Source organism: Zea mays, chromosome 7 (assembly GCF_902167145.1).
Source record: "Zea mays cultivar B73 chromosome 7, Zm-B73-REFERENCE-NAM-5.0, whole genome shotgun sequence".
NCBI lineage: Eukaryota > Viridiplantae > Streptophyta > Magnoliopsida > Poales > Poaceae > Zea > Zea mays.
The window spans coordinates 122674809-122689319 of record NC_050102.1 but is presented as its reverse complement, the minus strand read 5'-3'; the positions used below and the strand labels follow the sequence as shown (position 1 = coordinate 122689319).

The window sequence follows — 14511 nt, the reverse complement described above, 5'->3', positions numbered from 1 at the left end:
CGAAGGTTGAATAAGCTTCAATTTGTAATCGTTGACAGCTTTGGTCGATGGTTTACCTAGTTTATGCATGTGGATTGGAGCTTGCGTTTGACCGGGAATTTTCGCTACGAGGGCTGCTATTCCTGGACGCTATACTATACGCCCTGGATAGCTCGGGGTTAAGGCTTGAAGAAACGTTCAACGAAAACAAACACCTGGAAACACGACTTTTATGTATATCTTTGAGGGATTAGGTCAACTGTTCAGGCCTGCGACTGGGAGCTACCTGCGTTGCACTGCACCGTGGCGTGGCATGCGCGGCGGCGCCGGCAATGACCCGGGCCTGCGCGTGCACATCTGCTTTCGGTCCAAAGATCAGATGAGCTAATCCAGCAACTTTGATCGGTTCCGCTGAACGAAGCCGAGGGCTGCCCATTTGCTTTTTGCACCAGCGAAACGTTCGGCCGGGAATTGACCTTTTCCAGCTTTCCTGCACCCTGCTGCACAGGCTTTTCCAGGTCCGCCATGGGGCCTATTTGGTTCAGCTTTTTTCTGACCAGCTTTTCTGAAAATCTGGCTGTGAGGAGAATCTGGCTGTGGAGAGAATCTGAGTATCATTACGATTATGTGTGGAGAAAGATAAAGTTGTTCATATGACTCAGGATCTAGAAAGTGACGGATTCCTACTATTACAACGACTCAACCGATTATGTGTTTATGTTGATTTTGGATAGTTTTTGTCCGAACGAATTTTATAGAAACTGGCTGAAAAGCTGAGCGTTTGGCAGTCCGCAGTAGCTTTTGGTGGCCAGAAGCTGCCAGAAGCCGAAACAAACAGGGCCATGGCCATGGCGCAGACAGGCAGGCATTCAAGCCTAACGCACGCTCGGGGTGCACGCGCCAGGGGACACGTAGTGGAAAACCGCTCGGTAGCTTAACAAGAGAGGCGCAATTAGAGCCGTTTGGTCGCCCTTAACTCGGCGACCTCCACTTGAGCATGAACGAGAGCCCTAAATTTTTATTCTCTAAATTTTTATTTACAGAATTATTTATATAAAAACTAATTTCTATAGTTTTACTTTATTATACTTTATATATCTTATTTATATTCTGAAAAATGCTATTGTTTTTTTGAAATTTAGAATAAAAGATAATTATATCTAGATAACCCAGCTGGGAGAGGATACCGAGCTCTGTTGCCTGTTGGGAGTTCCTCTTAATTCTCTACTTCCCTGCCGCCCGCGGCAACCGTCCTCCCTCCTCCACCTCCACCAGCTGCACTCCCCACGCCGCGCACCCGCCCCTCTGCCCCTCCTCCAGCTCCAAACCGGAAACGCGGGGATACCGCGCCGTCCGCGTGGCGTGTCCGAAGAGATCCCACGACCCGGCGGGCGGCGCTGCGAGGCTGAAGGCGCGGCGGCGGCGGATTTAAGGGCCTCACCGGCTCGGGATCTCCGCGCGATCGCCGCTGGGCCGCGCGCTCGAGGTAAGGAGGTTTCTGGCGCTTGCTGGCTGAGTTCCGGAACTAGAGTTTAGGACCTGGTTGGTGCGTAGCGCCGATCTATATTCGACACGCCGTTTTTTTTTTTTCCTTTTCCTCGATTTGAGCTGGGGGAGCAGGATGGCCTAGCTTGCCCGCCGGGTGTGGGGGGCATTTGATCGGGGTGTGCGGGTGGGAGAGTTGACTGGGCAGGCTTACCGTTGATCGCGAACTCGGCGGGACCAGGTGGTTTTGGAATTCTGGATCGCTTCCTGCTACTCCTCCGGTGAATCCGGCCGCTCCTCCTCGGGTTCTTCGGCGCCCCCTGAAATGGTTCCGCTATGCCACTTGGGATTCTCGCTGCGGATTGGGTGGGTCTTACCGGTTGAGTACCGAGAACTTTGGCATGGAGTGACTCGTGATTTCGTTCGTTGGAACACGGCTCGAGCTTGTCTGTTTAGCAGGTTAATCTTGCCAATTGCGACATTTGTTTTTTTCTTCGTGCTTTGTGTCTTCGGTAATTTGGAAGCTTAATTACTCCGCAGTGCGTTTTTTAAAGACTAGGTGCTTCGCACTAGCACATTAGCTATTTCTTTAAAAAAAATTAAACGAACATATACCAAAACCCAACGGTAGATCCTGAATTCCAAACTAAATCACCCTGCACTTAATGTGCTCTTGCTGTCTGAATTTTCAAGGAACTATTGTTTTATTCGCCCAACTTTGCAGATAGCATGTGCGCTATCTTTGGGTACAACGATTTTTAGCATTATTATTCGATTTTGTCCAAGTGAATTCTCGGCAACGTCAAGTGAAGTCTGGCGGTTTAGCTGGTACTATGTGTCTATGTCCACCACTCCACCGTCATATTTTTCCCTTGTCTCTGTCATGGCGGGCATATCCTTGATGCATGTGCATAGCTCATAAGTGGCAAGTATTAAAAAATGTCCCTGTTTCCCATGCTGCTTCTGGCGAGAAATTATTAGGAAACTGATTCGTCTCACATGCATGTGCATTGTCCTGTCTGTTCTAAAACCATCAGAATCTCCACGAATAATGTTTATGTGCTTTGTCCTTGCTCAATTGATGTACGATCCCATGTAGCAGCTGCCATTTGTCCAAAGATCTTTTTTATGCTTTATAGTAGATCTACAATGCATTTATACATTCAGATGCCACCTTCCTCCCCTGTTTCCGAGCCTCTGTCTAGTCACTCTCCTTCACGATTGGCCGCACTAGCTATAGCTGTTCGAAGTTTTGGCGCTGAAATCGGTAAAATTTCATTTCTATACGCAATTCAGTCACCTGCAATTTGTAGTCTTGTGGATGACTCGGGTTCATTGTTTTAGTACATGCTAATTTGGTGCCCTTTGTTGTTTTCTCTTATGTGCAGAAAGTTCCTGTTGCTTGTTTCAAATTGAAATTTGGATGTTCGTTCTTCTTAATTTGAGGCTTACCTATTTATTTGGTGTCTGGTTGTGTGCCTTTAGGTATACATTGGTTGTTGCAGCAAGCTGGTTTCTTGAGATCCATATTGATGTGGTTTGTTCTGGAAATTTTTATTCTTCATGGATGCTATTAAGAGCCATGCAAAGAAGGTTGATCTTGTTGATGAGACTCTAAGACCACCACTAGTTCCATCCGAGAAGCACAATGCTTTCCGAGTGAGGAATGTTGCATCCAGGTGCAAAACTGATCTGGCTGATGCCACTAAGATAAGAAGATGTACATCACCAAGTCTTGGCCAGACCTCAGCAATTGAAGGCACACCAGCACCCAAAAGAGCTCAGTCTGCAGATAGAAGAAGGCCGACACCTTCAACCCCTCCCTCTAAGGTGTCAACACCCTCAACCCCTGTGTCAAGGTCCATCACACCAGTTCGTGATACCACTAGAGACTTACACAAGAGTTCCAAGCGTATAGCAAGCACAAAGGCTCCTGATGGCTTGTGGCCAGCAATGCGTAACTTGTCTTCATCTTTCCAGTCGGAATCTGTGGCTGCACCTACTACTAGAAATGATAAGGTAGTCACGGCTTTGGATTGTAGCAAGGGGCAAGTGAGTGTTCTAACGGAGAGGAAGAGAAGTCCTTTTAGAAGGAAAAACATTGGTGAACATTGTGAGAATGCTCAACCTTCAGAGGAGCCCCCTAAGAGGTTAATTGAGCAACACAGATGGCCAGCCATGATAGCTGGGCAGGCGCCGAAGAATCTCATGTCAAGAAGCATTGACCTTTCGGACAAAGCTAATATACCAGTCGCATCATCAAATACATCAAGAGGTCTTTCACCAAGGAAGACGCCTTCTGTCAGACCTGTGCCATCATCAAATACATCAAGAGGCCTTTCACCAAGGAAGACCCCTTCCGTCGGACCAGTCCCATCATCAAATACATCAAGATGCCCTTCACCAATGAAGACCCCTTCTGTTGAAGCTTCAGTGAAACTGTCAAATCAGTCATTGGATGAAGTGGCAAGGAGTTTGGCTATTCAATCAAGCAGAAAAGATGATAAGGTAGATTCACAGACAATAGAGAGATCCAAATCTTTGAGCCGACCAAACAGAACAGTTACTTTTCCTGTTCCAATTCTACAACGCTCATCATCACCAAGCAGAGCATTGCCAGCTACGTCCTCAACTTCCAGGGCCTTTCAGAGCCCATCTCGGACAAGGCCATCAACACCCTGTCAGTCCCAAAGTGTTGGAGCTATCCAATCAAGCGTTCCATCTTCTCTTATTAACTACATGGTTGATGCGCGGAAAGGAAAGAAGAATGCCAGCCAAATCGAAAATATCCACCAAGTGCGTTTATTGCACAATAGACATTTACAGTGGCTCTTTATAAATGCTTATGCAGAAGATGCTTTATCTTTTCAAAAGGCTACTGTTGAGGTAAAATTAGCAAATTAGTTGCTCTTACTTTTTTAATCTAATTTTACTTCAATTGGCCTCGTTTGTGTCATTTTGTCTTGTTCTTTCTTGGATTCCAGTACTTCATGCAGTTAGAGCTTTTCTATGATAACATAACAACAGTTCATGTAATACTTTCTCTTCACAAGTTAACCTTGCAGCTGCAAAATATATAGATAAAATTGAACATAAGCTTTGTGAGTTGTGACTAGGGTACTAGGCATTTTCTTCCAAAATCAGTTAGTTTTGTGGTTATGGTGCCAACTGTTTGACCAAAATAGATGAGAAAACTTTGTGCTCTGTAAAGTTTGCCCATATCTATGATTTTTGTGTTTAGAAGTTTGTTTGTGATCTACTACTAAGAATTGGATTTTTAGTGTACTTGTTTCTTTTTAGCTTTTTGAGTGATTTTATTCATGAAACTACTTTTCCCTTTTCTTATGTGAAATAGAATACCATGTATAATGTTTGGAGGAATACTGTAAACCTGCGGGATTCTGTTAATATGAAAAGAATAATGGTGCAACACTTCCAACAAGAACTCAGGCTTTACAACATTCTGAAAGAGCAGGTACGTTCCAGATCATAACTTGCTACATGGTACTAGCATGCCCTGTTCTTAAGGCGTCGCCTAGGTGTCTAGGCGGAGGTCCAACGCCTAGGCGCCTTGCCCGGCTACCTCGCCTAGGCGTCCAGGCGGTGGTCCAACGCCTTGGCTCGCCTTACCGCTTTAAAAACCATGCTAGCATGGTAATGGTAAAATTTGGAAAAAAAAGTTCACATTGTTCGATTGCATTGATCAGCACGTGCTGTAAGTATATATTTATTTATCACATTATCTTTTCAATGGAGGATGGTACAAAATATAAAAACTATGACTATTCGCAGTACTTTTTCAGCACTCATACTAGTTATTACTGTCGATCAATTACACAGATAGCATTTCTAAAATATGCTGTTGTTTTGGTTCAGATTGCTTACCTTGAACAATGGCCAACGCTAGAAAGGGAGAATAGTATCTCTTTACTAGGGGCAACTGAGGCTCTGAAAGCAAGCACCCTGCGCCTGCCAGTTACATTGGGAGCAAAGGTATGCTAGGAACTCTACTAACTGAATTGCACACATTTTAGTATGCTGTTGTGATTTCTGCCATGTTATTGACTATCATATGAACAGGCTAACACAATTGCTCTCAAGAACGCTGTAAGCTCAGCTGTTGATGTCATGCAAGTTTTGGGCTCATCTGTTTGCTGCATTCATTCAAAGGTCAGATACTTGCATGCATTTGTCTTTGAATTTAGTATTCATTTTTATGTTGGTTCCTTTGGTAATATGAGGTCTTTATGTGGTAGGCTATGTACTAATTCTGTATAATAGCAACGCAAAAGAATGTTTCAGATGCTCATCACATATAGGTGAAAGCAATAAAAAATGTTCTTCCCTGATTAAGAGAGTGATAAACCCACATTCTCAAAGTTTTATGGAACTCAATAGATTATGACTCATCTACTAGCATTATCTTTATATTCAATCAAACTACCTCTGATGACAGTTTGAGAAGGTGTGCACCTTGAGGTATGATTTAGGCCTGGAACTTTATGAGCGGTCCATTCTAATCTAGTCCCAGATCTTATTGGATGGGTGTAAAAATGGCTTCCATTAAAATCATTTTCTAATCCATTGTACCTCTGAGCCATTAACAGAAGCCCCTAGTCTCCAAATAAAAGGATACCTTAACTAATTAACTCCCTCCTGTTAATGCTTAAAAACTTGTTTTACATGGTCTGAATCGGACCTTTACAAAACATATGACCCCAGGTAGAAAATGATATCATTTTAATGTTTCCTTTGTTTAGGTTTGTTTTGATTAACATTAGAATATCTTACCAGATCACGGACAGCACATCCTTGGTTTCAGAACTCTCTGTCATAGCAGGACAAGAGAAGATCATGCTTGATGAATGCCGAGAACTCTTAGCTACAGCTGCAAAACTGCAGGTACTTACTTACATTCTGCCTAATCTAATAAGATATGCACTTGACTCAAAGTTTAGAGGCTACAGTATCCTGTCACATTTGTTTTATATTGCGGCCTTCAGTACCGAGCTGTTCAATTGTTTATCCACTAATTGAGAATCAACAAATGTTCATTACTGTTGCCCGATCTTTATCATCAGAAAGCAAGGATCCTAGACTACAATTGCATAATTGCTTTCTATACCGTAGTTATAAAAGAAAAGGTGTCAACATAAATTCAATATTTGCAATTAATGAGCTATGATATTTAGATAAGAGGAGAAATAGAGTTGAATCTTTTCTCTCCATGTGTAGTATGTAAACTATGACTGTCTCCTTCCAGTAACTGAGATCGTCTCACCATTCATCTTAGCTTGGAATATCCCATGCAAAATTAACTGTAGCCTATCTACTTAGGACCTGTTTGGCTCATAGCTGCAGCACGCCACACATGAACTGTGGCACACCATATCTACGTGTTAATGTCGCTGTTGGGTGTGCCAAAACTGCAGCACCGCTGTGTAATTTTACACGAACTCTTGCCAACTTTGTGGCGCTCGTTTTGTTTGCCGCATTTACAGCTCAGGCAGAGTCACGGCATGATGGCATGCGGCGGAAGCCAAACAGGCCCTTAACACCACTGATTTTCTTATGTTCAAAGAAGGCATGAACTGAAGTAGAGGATGTAAGGACCATTGATGTTGAATACTAGTCTCGCCTTGATGGACCAACTGTTTAATGAGTTTTGTTCTTGAGGGACATGGTCGCAACAGCAGCTTCTGCACAAAAACTTAGCTATCCGTTCCCAATTTCTGTTCAGGTGCAGGAGTCGAGCCTACGGACACATCTTGTGCAACAGAGACAAAGGCTTCAGGATTGAAATGGCAACCTGAACAAGATGCAGAAGCCCCAGGCCATGCCATTGAACAGGTAAACTGTGCAAGTTGAACTGCAAACAGAAAAGTAATCTGTAGAGTCTAAACAATAGGAACAAAACAAATGTTAAACATCCCCTGGAGATTCATGGTGTGATGCCACAACTAACTACCCGCAGTGCATAGATATGACAGGTTTACTGAAAAAACCTCATCATATGTAAATGGTTTTCACCATATAATGCACTCCCAGCCTTTTCTAGTATTTTTTGTTTCTTTGTATAGAGTGGATCCCTCCCTCTTTGCCATTGTATTTTTTGACATTTTGAAAGAAATACATAGATAATGGATGAGCTAAGATGGTGATATCATTTTTTTTTTCAGTTTTCCTTGTTAGAAACATATATATTAACATTTTTTTAGCTGCGCTCTCTTTGGCAACGTAACCAGCTCCAGCGTTATGTTTTGAGTGCTCCCGTTGTATTCACGTTCAGATATATTTTTTCTGACCCAAAGGTACTGGTGCTGAACATCACATCAGTTTTTATAAGCAGATGCTAACTCGCCTGGAGTATGGATTGCTGTTTACTCCAAATATAGCAATGGTGTTAGACACATCAGTTTGTTGAAATAGAGACTTCGCTTGTTCTGCATTTTGCTTGCGTTGCCAGCAAAGTTTTAATGTTAATGTATCACCTTATTATCAGGCTCTTCACCTAGACACACTAAAGTACAATTTAAGCAGCAACATCCAATAGTGAATGTGAATCTCATTCTCATTGTTTGAATTCAAAGGCAGACCGTAAAATCTAATTTTGAAACGATGGTGCCCTTCTCATGTAAGTCAAATTTACTACACCATCAGTTCTTTGTACATGTCACATTAGCTTTATCATAAGTTAAACGTTTGTTACTTCAAATTTCATCAAAAAATTCTTATGGTTTCACAATATATAAATTATATGTTATAAAAAGTATTTTTATGATGAATAAAAATGTTATCTGATGAACCAACATATATCGTTAAAGACATAAATGTTTGACTTAGGATAAAACTAATAATACGATATGTAAATAAAAACCAAAGGAGTAGTTGCTATTTGGATTACATTTAGCATGACTGCACTCATTTGCCATTTAACAATCAAACCTTGTCCTTTGTTCAATTCCTCGTCCGACAATTCTGGGTACCATAACATTACAGACACAACAACCTTACAAAATTTCTAAATTGTTTTTTTCTCCCTATGCACAAGCTCCAGAATTTTGAACCTTAATAAACAGCTCAGCAATTGATGCCACACTGCCTGACGTCCGGGCCCTTGGTCCTGACGATGAAAGGGTCGATCCTGACCCAGAGCAGGGAGAAGATGGAGGCCAGCAGAATGGACCAGATGACAACAACGGTGGGCGTCCTGTTCTGGCGCCCCATGAGCCCCTTGAGGAACGGGTAGAGGTGGACGATGACCCAGAAGGCGAAGAAGAGCTTGCCGAAGAGGGGCCCCCAGGACTGGTACCCGTTGTTGATGGCGTCGGAGATGCCGGCCACGACGCCGATGACGTTAATGATGAGCAGCGTGGTGGGCGGGATGAGGAGCGTGGTCCACTTGAAGGCGTAGAGCTCGGCGAACTCGTCGTCCTCGTCGCCGGTGGCCTTGGAGGTGACGGTGAAGTTGGTGTCGATCCCGGCGAGGACCTTGAGCAGGCCCTGCACGACGGCGAAGAGATGCGCGGACACGCCGCCGATGACCCAGAACTGCTCGTTCCTCCACCACTCCTCGATGCTCACCCCGCTCCACCGCATCTCCAGGATGCCCGTCGCGAAGATGGACATGAAGAGGGCGATGAAGAAGAGGCTGGCGAACGTGCTAATCTGCGGACACACAGACACAGCAGGGCGTCAGTGGCACGGCATTTGAACCGGTATGGTTTCGGCGGGAACTAATTGCGGCCGGCCGAGGTAGTAGAGAAGGCAGTGTGGCACTGACCGACGGCATGATGAACTTGCCGGTGAGGAGGCAGACGGCGGGGAGGGTGCAGTAGGCGAGCAGCGGGAGCGAGGTGAAGGGGTAGATGGTGGTGTTGATGTAGGCGAAGCGCTCCAGCCACTTGAGGTTGCCGTTCTTGTAGCCGTACAGCAGGGGGCTGTGCCGGCTGAAGAAGATCTCGACGGACCCCAGCGCCCACCGGAGCACCTGGTTGAGACGGTCCGATAGATTGATCGGCGCCGACCCCTTGAACGCCGCCCGCTTCGGCATGCAGTACACGGAGCGCCACCCGCGGCAGTGCATCTTGAACCCCGTCAGGATGTCCTCCGTGATCGACCCGTAGATCCACCCCAGCTGCATGCGTCGTGTTGTTGCTTCGTCACTGACACCGACCGGAGGAGCAACGCACATGGAGAGCTTAGGGAAATCGATGGTTTCGGTGCCTTTACCTCCAGCCCCCAGTCGGTCTTGTCCTCGTAGCCGCAGCTGATGACATGGATGGCCTCCTTGAGGAGCGCGGCGGGGCTCGACGAAGGAGGGACGCCGCCTTCCTCCATCAGCGTCGACGTGACGAACGCCGCGGACTGCCCGAACCGCTTCTCGAAGTTCATGTGGGACATGAGCATCTCCTTGTCGCTATCTACTCCTGAAACAAGGAAGAATTCATTAGACCAGAGACTCCTGATAGGAATTGGCTGGATATTGTGCAGGAGTTGGCTGAGTTTCAGACATCTGAAACTGAAGCTCACCCATATCAGCGGTGCCCTCCGGCAGCCCGTCCTTGGCGTGTTTCCGCTTCTTGCGGCCGAAGCACGGGCAGCAGTCGCAGGTCACCATCTTGGGCCTCTTGGGTCCCTTGGGAGGGTTGTAGCCGTAGAGCGCCTGGCGCCGGAACACGCACCCTGTCCCGACGTACACCGGGCCTTGGATGCCGTCCAGCCCCTTCATGTTGATCTGATCCACCAAGAGGAGAGCTACCAGTCAGAACCCATCACTTTCTTAGATAGTTCTATTATTAGGTGCAGGGAGCCTGCAGGCTTACGTCGAAGAAGACGGTGTTCCTGTTAGCGTATCGGTCGTGCACGTCGATGCCGTCGAACCTCTGCGGGAACTGAACGTAGCAGACCTTCCGGCCGACCTGAGGGTCCATGAGGAAGCACATGGCCTCCCGGATGGCCTTGCTGTTGTTGATGTAGTGATCACAGTCCAAGTTGAGCATGAATGGCGCGTTGGTCAGCACGGCGGAGACGCGAATCTGTCGGGAATTCGGCAAACGAGAAGTCAGTTCAGTTCAGTTCAGAGGATCTCGTCTTCACTGCCCAGTTGTTCAGTTCAGTACCAGAGCGTTCATGGCGCCGGCCTTCTTGTGGTGCTGGAATCCCGGGCGCTTCTCACGGGAGACGTACACGAGGCGGGGCAGCTCGTTGCCCTCGGTGTCGTGGCCGCCGCTGTGGCCCAGGAACACCTGGATCATGCCGGGGTGGTCGCGGGTGTTGTTCCCGGGCCACGGCGTGCCGTCCTTCATGATCCACCCCTCTGCCGGCACCTTCATGGCCTTGGCCACCAGCGCGTTGATCCGGACCTTGAACTCCTCATACTCTCTCTGCCAGTTGCGCAAGATCAATCAGCCGGCACCACCCACCGACCGATCTGTGAATCGATGCACAGACAGACTAGATCGATCGAGTACCTTCATGGCGCGGCGCTCCTGCACGAAGGTGGGCTGCACCTTGTCCTTGAGGTAGTCGACCTTGAGCGAGAAGTAGAACTCCGGGGCGCGGGGCTCGATGCCGAACTTCTTGCAGAAGGGCACCCACTTGCGCGCGAACTCGGCCGTCTCCGACAGCGACTCGAACGTCAGCATCGACGCGCCGTCGTCGGAGACGTAGCAGGAGACCTTGTCCACGGGGTAGTCTACGGCGAGGATGGAGAGCACGGTGTTGGCGGTCACCAGCGGCGGCTCCTTGAGCGGGTCCACCGTGCTCACGAACAGGTCCACCGCCGACAGCAGCGACGGCTCCCCTTCCCTCTCGTACCTGCATCGTGCAGCGTCGTCCAGTCCACTCAAGGAACTGAGTATGGAGGAAATGCGATGTTTATGGAGGAAGCAGGGCGGTCGACCTGAGGGAGAGGCGGTCGAGGTACGTCTCGCGGTCGATGGGGAACCACTTGGGGAACTGGTCGAGGATCCAGGAGATGGCGAACCAGATCTCGCAGATGATGGAGACGAGCCACAGCCCGATGGCGTCCGGGACGGGGTGCAGGATACGGTACCGGAGGAAGAAGGCGAGCACAACGAGACGCACCACGATCACCATCCGGTACGGGTTCACCTTGCTCGACGCGATCGACACCTTCCTCGACAGCGGCTGCCTCGCCTCGTCGTTCCTGCTCAAGGCCAAAAAAAGGTTCAGGTGATCGATCAGTGCCTGTGCGTTACGCTGCTCGCTGTCCTGGAGCTGGTTGCGGGGGAGGTTTACAGTGCCACGTCGGCGTCCATGTCTTCGGGATCGGCGCCGCCGCCGAGGATGCCCTGCTTGGACTTCCAGTCGTCCATCCTCTCCTTCCAGCTCACTTCTTTCTTCTCGTCCCACTTGGCACTCCCTGGCGGAGCCAAATCCGTCCATCAGGTATATATTGTGATCGAATTTCGTATGGTTTGAAGTTGAACTTGCAAATTTGATCGTGAACCGGGACGAACCTGGCTCAGACACAGGGTACGGATGGATGCGCTTGTGCAGGGAAGACGAGACCTCGCCGTGGCCATACCCGTTGGTAATCGGAAACTCACCGCTCACCTAGAAGTGCGTCACGTCAGTGTCAGTCGAGTGGGTGGAACTGGAAGGCGGTGCATGTATACGTACCGGCACGGAGCGGGAGCCGGTGATGATGGGCGGGATCTGCGGGGTGTTGTTGCCGTCGCCGTCGTCGGGGCCCCTCCCGTAGCTCATCCTGCCGTGCAGCATCGCCTCGGTGATCTGGCTGTTCTGCATGTTGCCCTCCAGCTGCCTCTGCTGATTCTCGTCGTCGATGTTGAACTCGTGCTCCAGGTCGTCGATGTCCTCCTCGTCATCGTCCCCGGCAACCCTCGGGCTCCCTTCGATCGTCGTTCAAGCAGACCGGCCCGGTCGATCAGCAAGCAATCGAAGTTGACACGACGTACGGCGAAGCAAGGCGAGGCATCAGAAATGTACGTACCCTTGAGGCGCTTGTAGCGCGTCTTGCACTGGGGGCAGTTCTGCGTGCCCTCCCGGCGCTCGTACTCGTAGCAGGGCCGGCACACGGGGAAGCCGCACTCGTTGCAGGCGACGAAGAGGTCGCCGTCCACCGTGAGCCCGACCTCGTCGCCGCATATCTCGCACACCTGCCCGCTCAGCGCCCGCAGCGGCTTGGGGTCCTCGTGGCCCCGGATCAGCACCAGCTCGTTCCGGTTGTGCGAGCCGGCCACCAGCCCGGCGCTGGCCTCCATCGCGCGCGGAGGCCGGCGTGCTAGGCTAGCTCTCGGCCTCCGACCCCTCAGGTGCTCGACAGATTCGCGATTGCGAGGCAGGGCGACGCAGGTGTGAGCGACGCTCTACCTTGTGGCAGGGGCTAGCTATATGAATATGAGAGGAGGCCGGAGGTTTTTGGCGGGTGGGAGAGGTGAGCGGTGGCTGTTCGATCGGCGGGGCGGACGGGAGTGCGATTTGGTGCGCGCGGTGGAGATGGAGGCGTTGGGTCGGTCGGTCGAGCCCCCGCGCTCGCGTCGGCGCGGGGGGCTTCCGCTCGTGGGACGCGCGCGTCGCAGCGGGTGAGGGGGAGCTCGTGTTGGTTGGGTGCAGCGTCTCCGTTGCCGCTAAGTGAAGCGAAATCCTCGCGCTGCCGCCTGCGCTGGCTTGCGCCTGATGCTACTATCCTGCTGCCGTTGTCACTTGTCAGGCTGCGCCCCAACCAACCCCTCGACCAACCGAGACTTGGCTTTCCCGCCATCTCATTTTTTAACTTGCTGGTTACTTTTTTTTCAGAAAACAATTTTGAAACTTCAGTGTGGGTTTGCTCATAAATTGGATCGTTTTTGCTTTAGCCTCGATGGGATTTGGCATCTTCTCTTCCCTTGGGTCCTGGTCCTGCAATGCTATTGCTATCAAACAAGAATATTTATCATAAAGTTTAGATTGACCTTATTTTACGGTCTGTCGACTTATTGGCCGAGTCGGGTTTCCAACACTTAGCTACAAAGTATTTTGGTTTTCAGCCTTCAAATGTTAAAACCATTCAAATTTCAATATTGTGTCAAATTTAAAGTGGTCCTTAGGCTATCCGCACTCATAGTACTCTAAATTTCTACCCTAAAAAGAATATTCTGTCCTAGTCAGCAAAATTCTTTACTCTATACCACAATCATCCGCACTCATGTTTACTCTATACCACATATTCTATTATTTCTCTCTCCTGAGCAGCCTCTCTGGTGCCCTCCTCCGGCCCCGCCTCGGGTCCCACACTCAACAACCTTTGCTGCCTCTACAGCTCACACGCACGGAGCATGCCTCGCCTTGCGTGCCCCGGACGTATGCAGTAGGCGTTGCATGCACTCTACATATGGGGTTTCCGGTTTTCTTGCTTGGCTTAGCGTAGCCATTCCAGTCTACCGCTGCGGCATTTTTTACTGGATATTTAACTCTATACGTATAGCGCATCTTTTACCGCTCGTCACTGCGGATAGCCTTAGTGACGTGGAGGCTCAGCCAACAAAGACATTGTAAGAAAAATAGACTCCAACCTATTTGACTAAATGATTTTGGTGTTTGATGATCAACAAAACGTGTGGACTTGTTAATGTCTATGTTTATAGTTCACATATTGTGAACTGATTTTTAGATTAAGATATTGAGAGAACAACACCTTAAATAAGATCTTAAAAGACTCATGGAAGACCTACAAATATTCTGCACAAGTCCAAAACACAAACCAAAAATAACCCAAGTGAAACCCCCCCGAAGGATTGAATATGAGCTGATTCTGGATGCACCTGACCATTCCGATGTGCACCAGATGGATCACTGTACCAGATGCACAGACAACATGTTCTCTGTACCCAAGCCTCGCTAGCGCACCAGACTAGTCCGGTGTACATCGGACCAGCAGGCAACGATCGACAACAGCTAGTTCCAACGGCCATTTGTCGTGGTGGGTCACTGGGCCAGTCCAATGTGCACCGGACCTCTACTACAACGTAGAGAATCTGTTAGATCGGCAACGACTAGCTGACGTGGAAGACACACCAG

At 48.7% G+C, this 14511-nt stretch overlaps 2 protein-coding genes across 6 annotated transcripts; one reads left to right on the top strand and one right to left on the bottom strand.

The window, feature by feature from the left end:
• The first annotated feature begins 1056 nt into the window (after positions 1 to 1056).
• LOC100275573 (uncharacterized) lies at positions 1057 to 8472 on the top strand. 5 transcript variants are annotated; one of them, XM_008652958.4, is made up of 7 exons: positions 1057 to 1465; positions 2853 to 4350; positions 4820 to 4939; positions 5341 to 5457; positions 5545 to 5634; positions 6259 to 6366; positions 7205 to 8472. In XM_008652958.4, the coding sequence occupies exons 2-7, from the start codon at positions 3028 to 3030 to the stop codon at positions 7262 to 7264; spliced, it is 1818 nt and encodes a 605-aa protein (XP_008651180.1). In that variant the 5' UTR covers positions 1057 to 1465; positions 2853 to 3027; the 3' UTR covers positions 7265 to 8472. The 5 variants fall into 5 exon arrangements, with proteins under 5 accessions (XP_008651180.1, XP_008651181.1, NP_001358607.1 ...); XM_008652959.4 differs by having other exon boundaries at positions 2950 to 4350; positions 6966 to 7630; NM_001371678.1 differs by having other exon boundaries at positions 1278 to 1465; positions 2950 to 4350; positions 7205 to 7629.
• On the bottom strand, positions 8389 to 12807 carry LOC542514 (cellulose synthase catalytic subunit 12). The gene is made up of 12 exons (NM_001112062.1): positions 12446 to 12807; positions 12112 to 12344; positions 11949 to 12045; positions 11728 to 11851; positions 11369 to 11635; positions 10938 to 11283; positions 10587 to 10850; positions 10290 to 10502; positions 9997 to 10201; positions 9697 to 9893; positions 9248 to 9601; positions 8389 to 9132 (listed from the first exon to the last, which is right to left on the bottom strand). Exons 1-12 carry the CDS (start codon positions 12714 to 12716, stop codon positions 8545 to 8547), a joined length of 3159 nt encoding a protein of 1052 aa, NP_001105532.1. The 5' UTR covers positions 12717 to 12807; the 3' UTR covers positions 8389 to 8544.
• Between the last annotated feature and the right edge of the window lie 1704 nt (positions 12808 to 14511).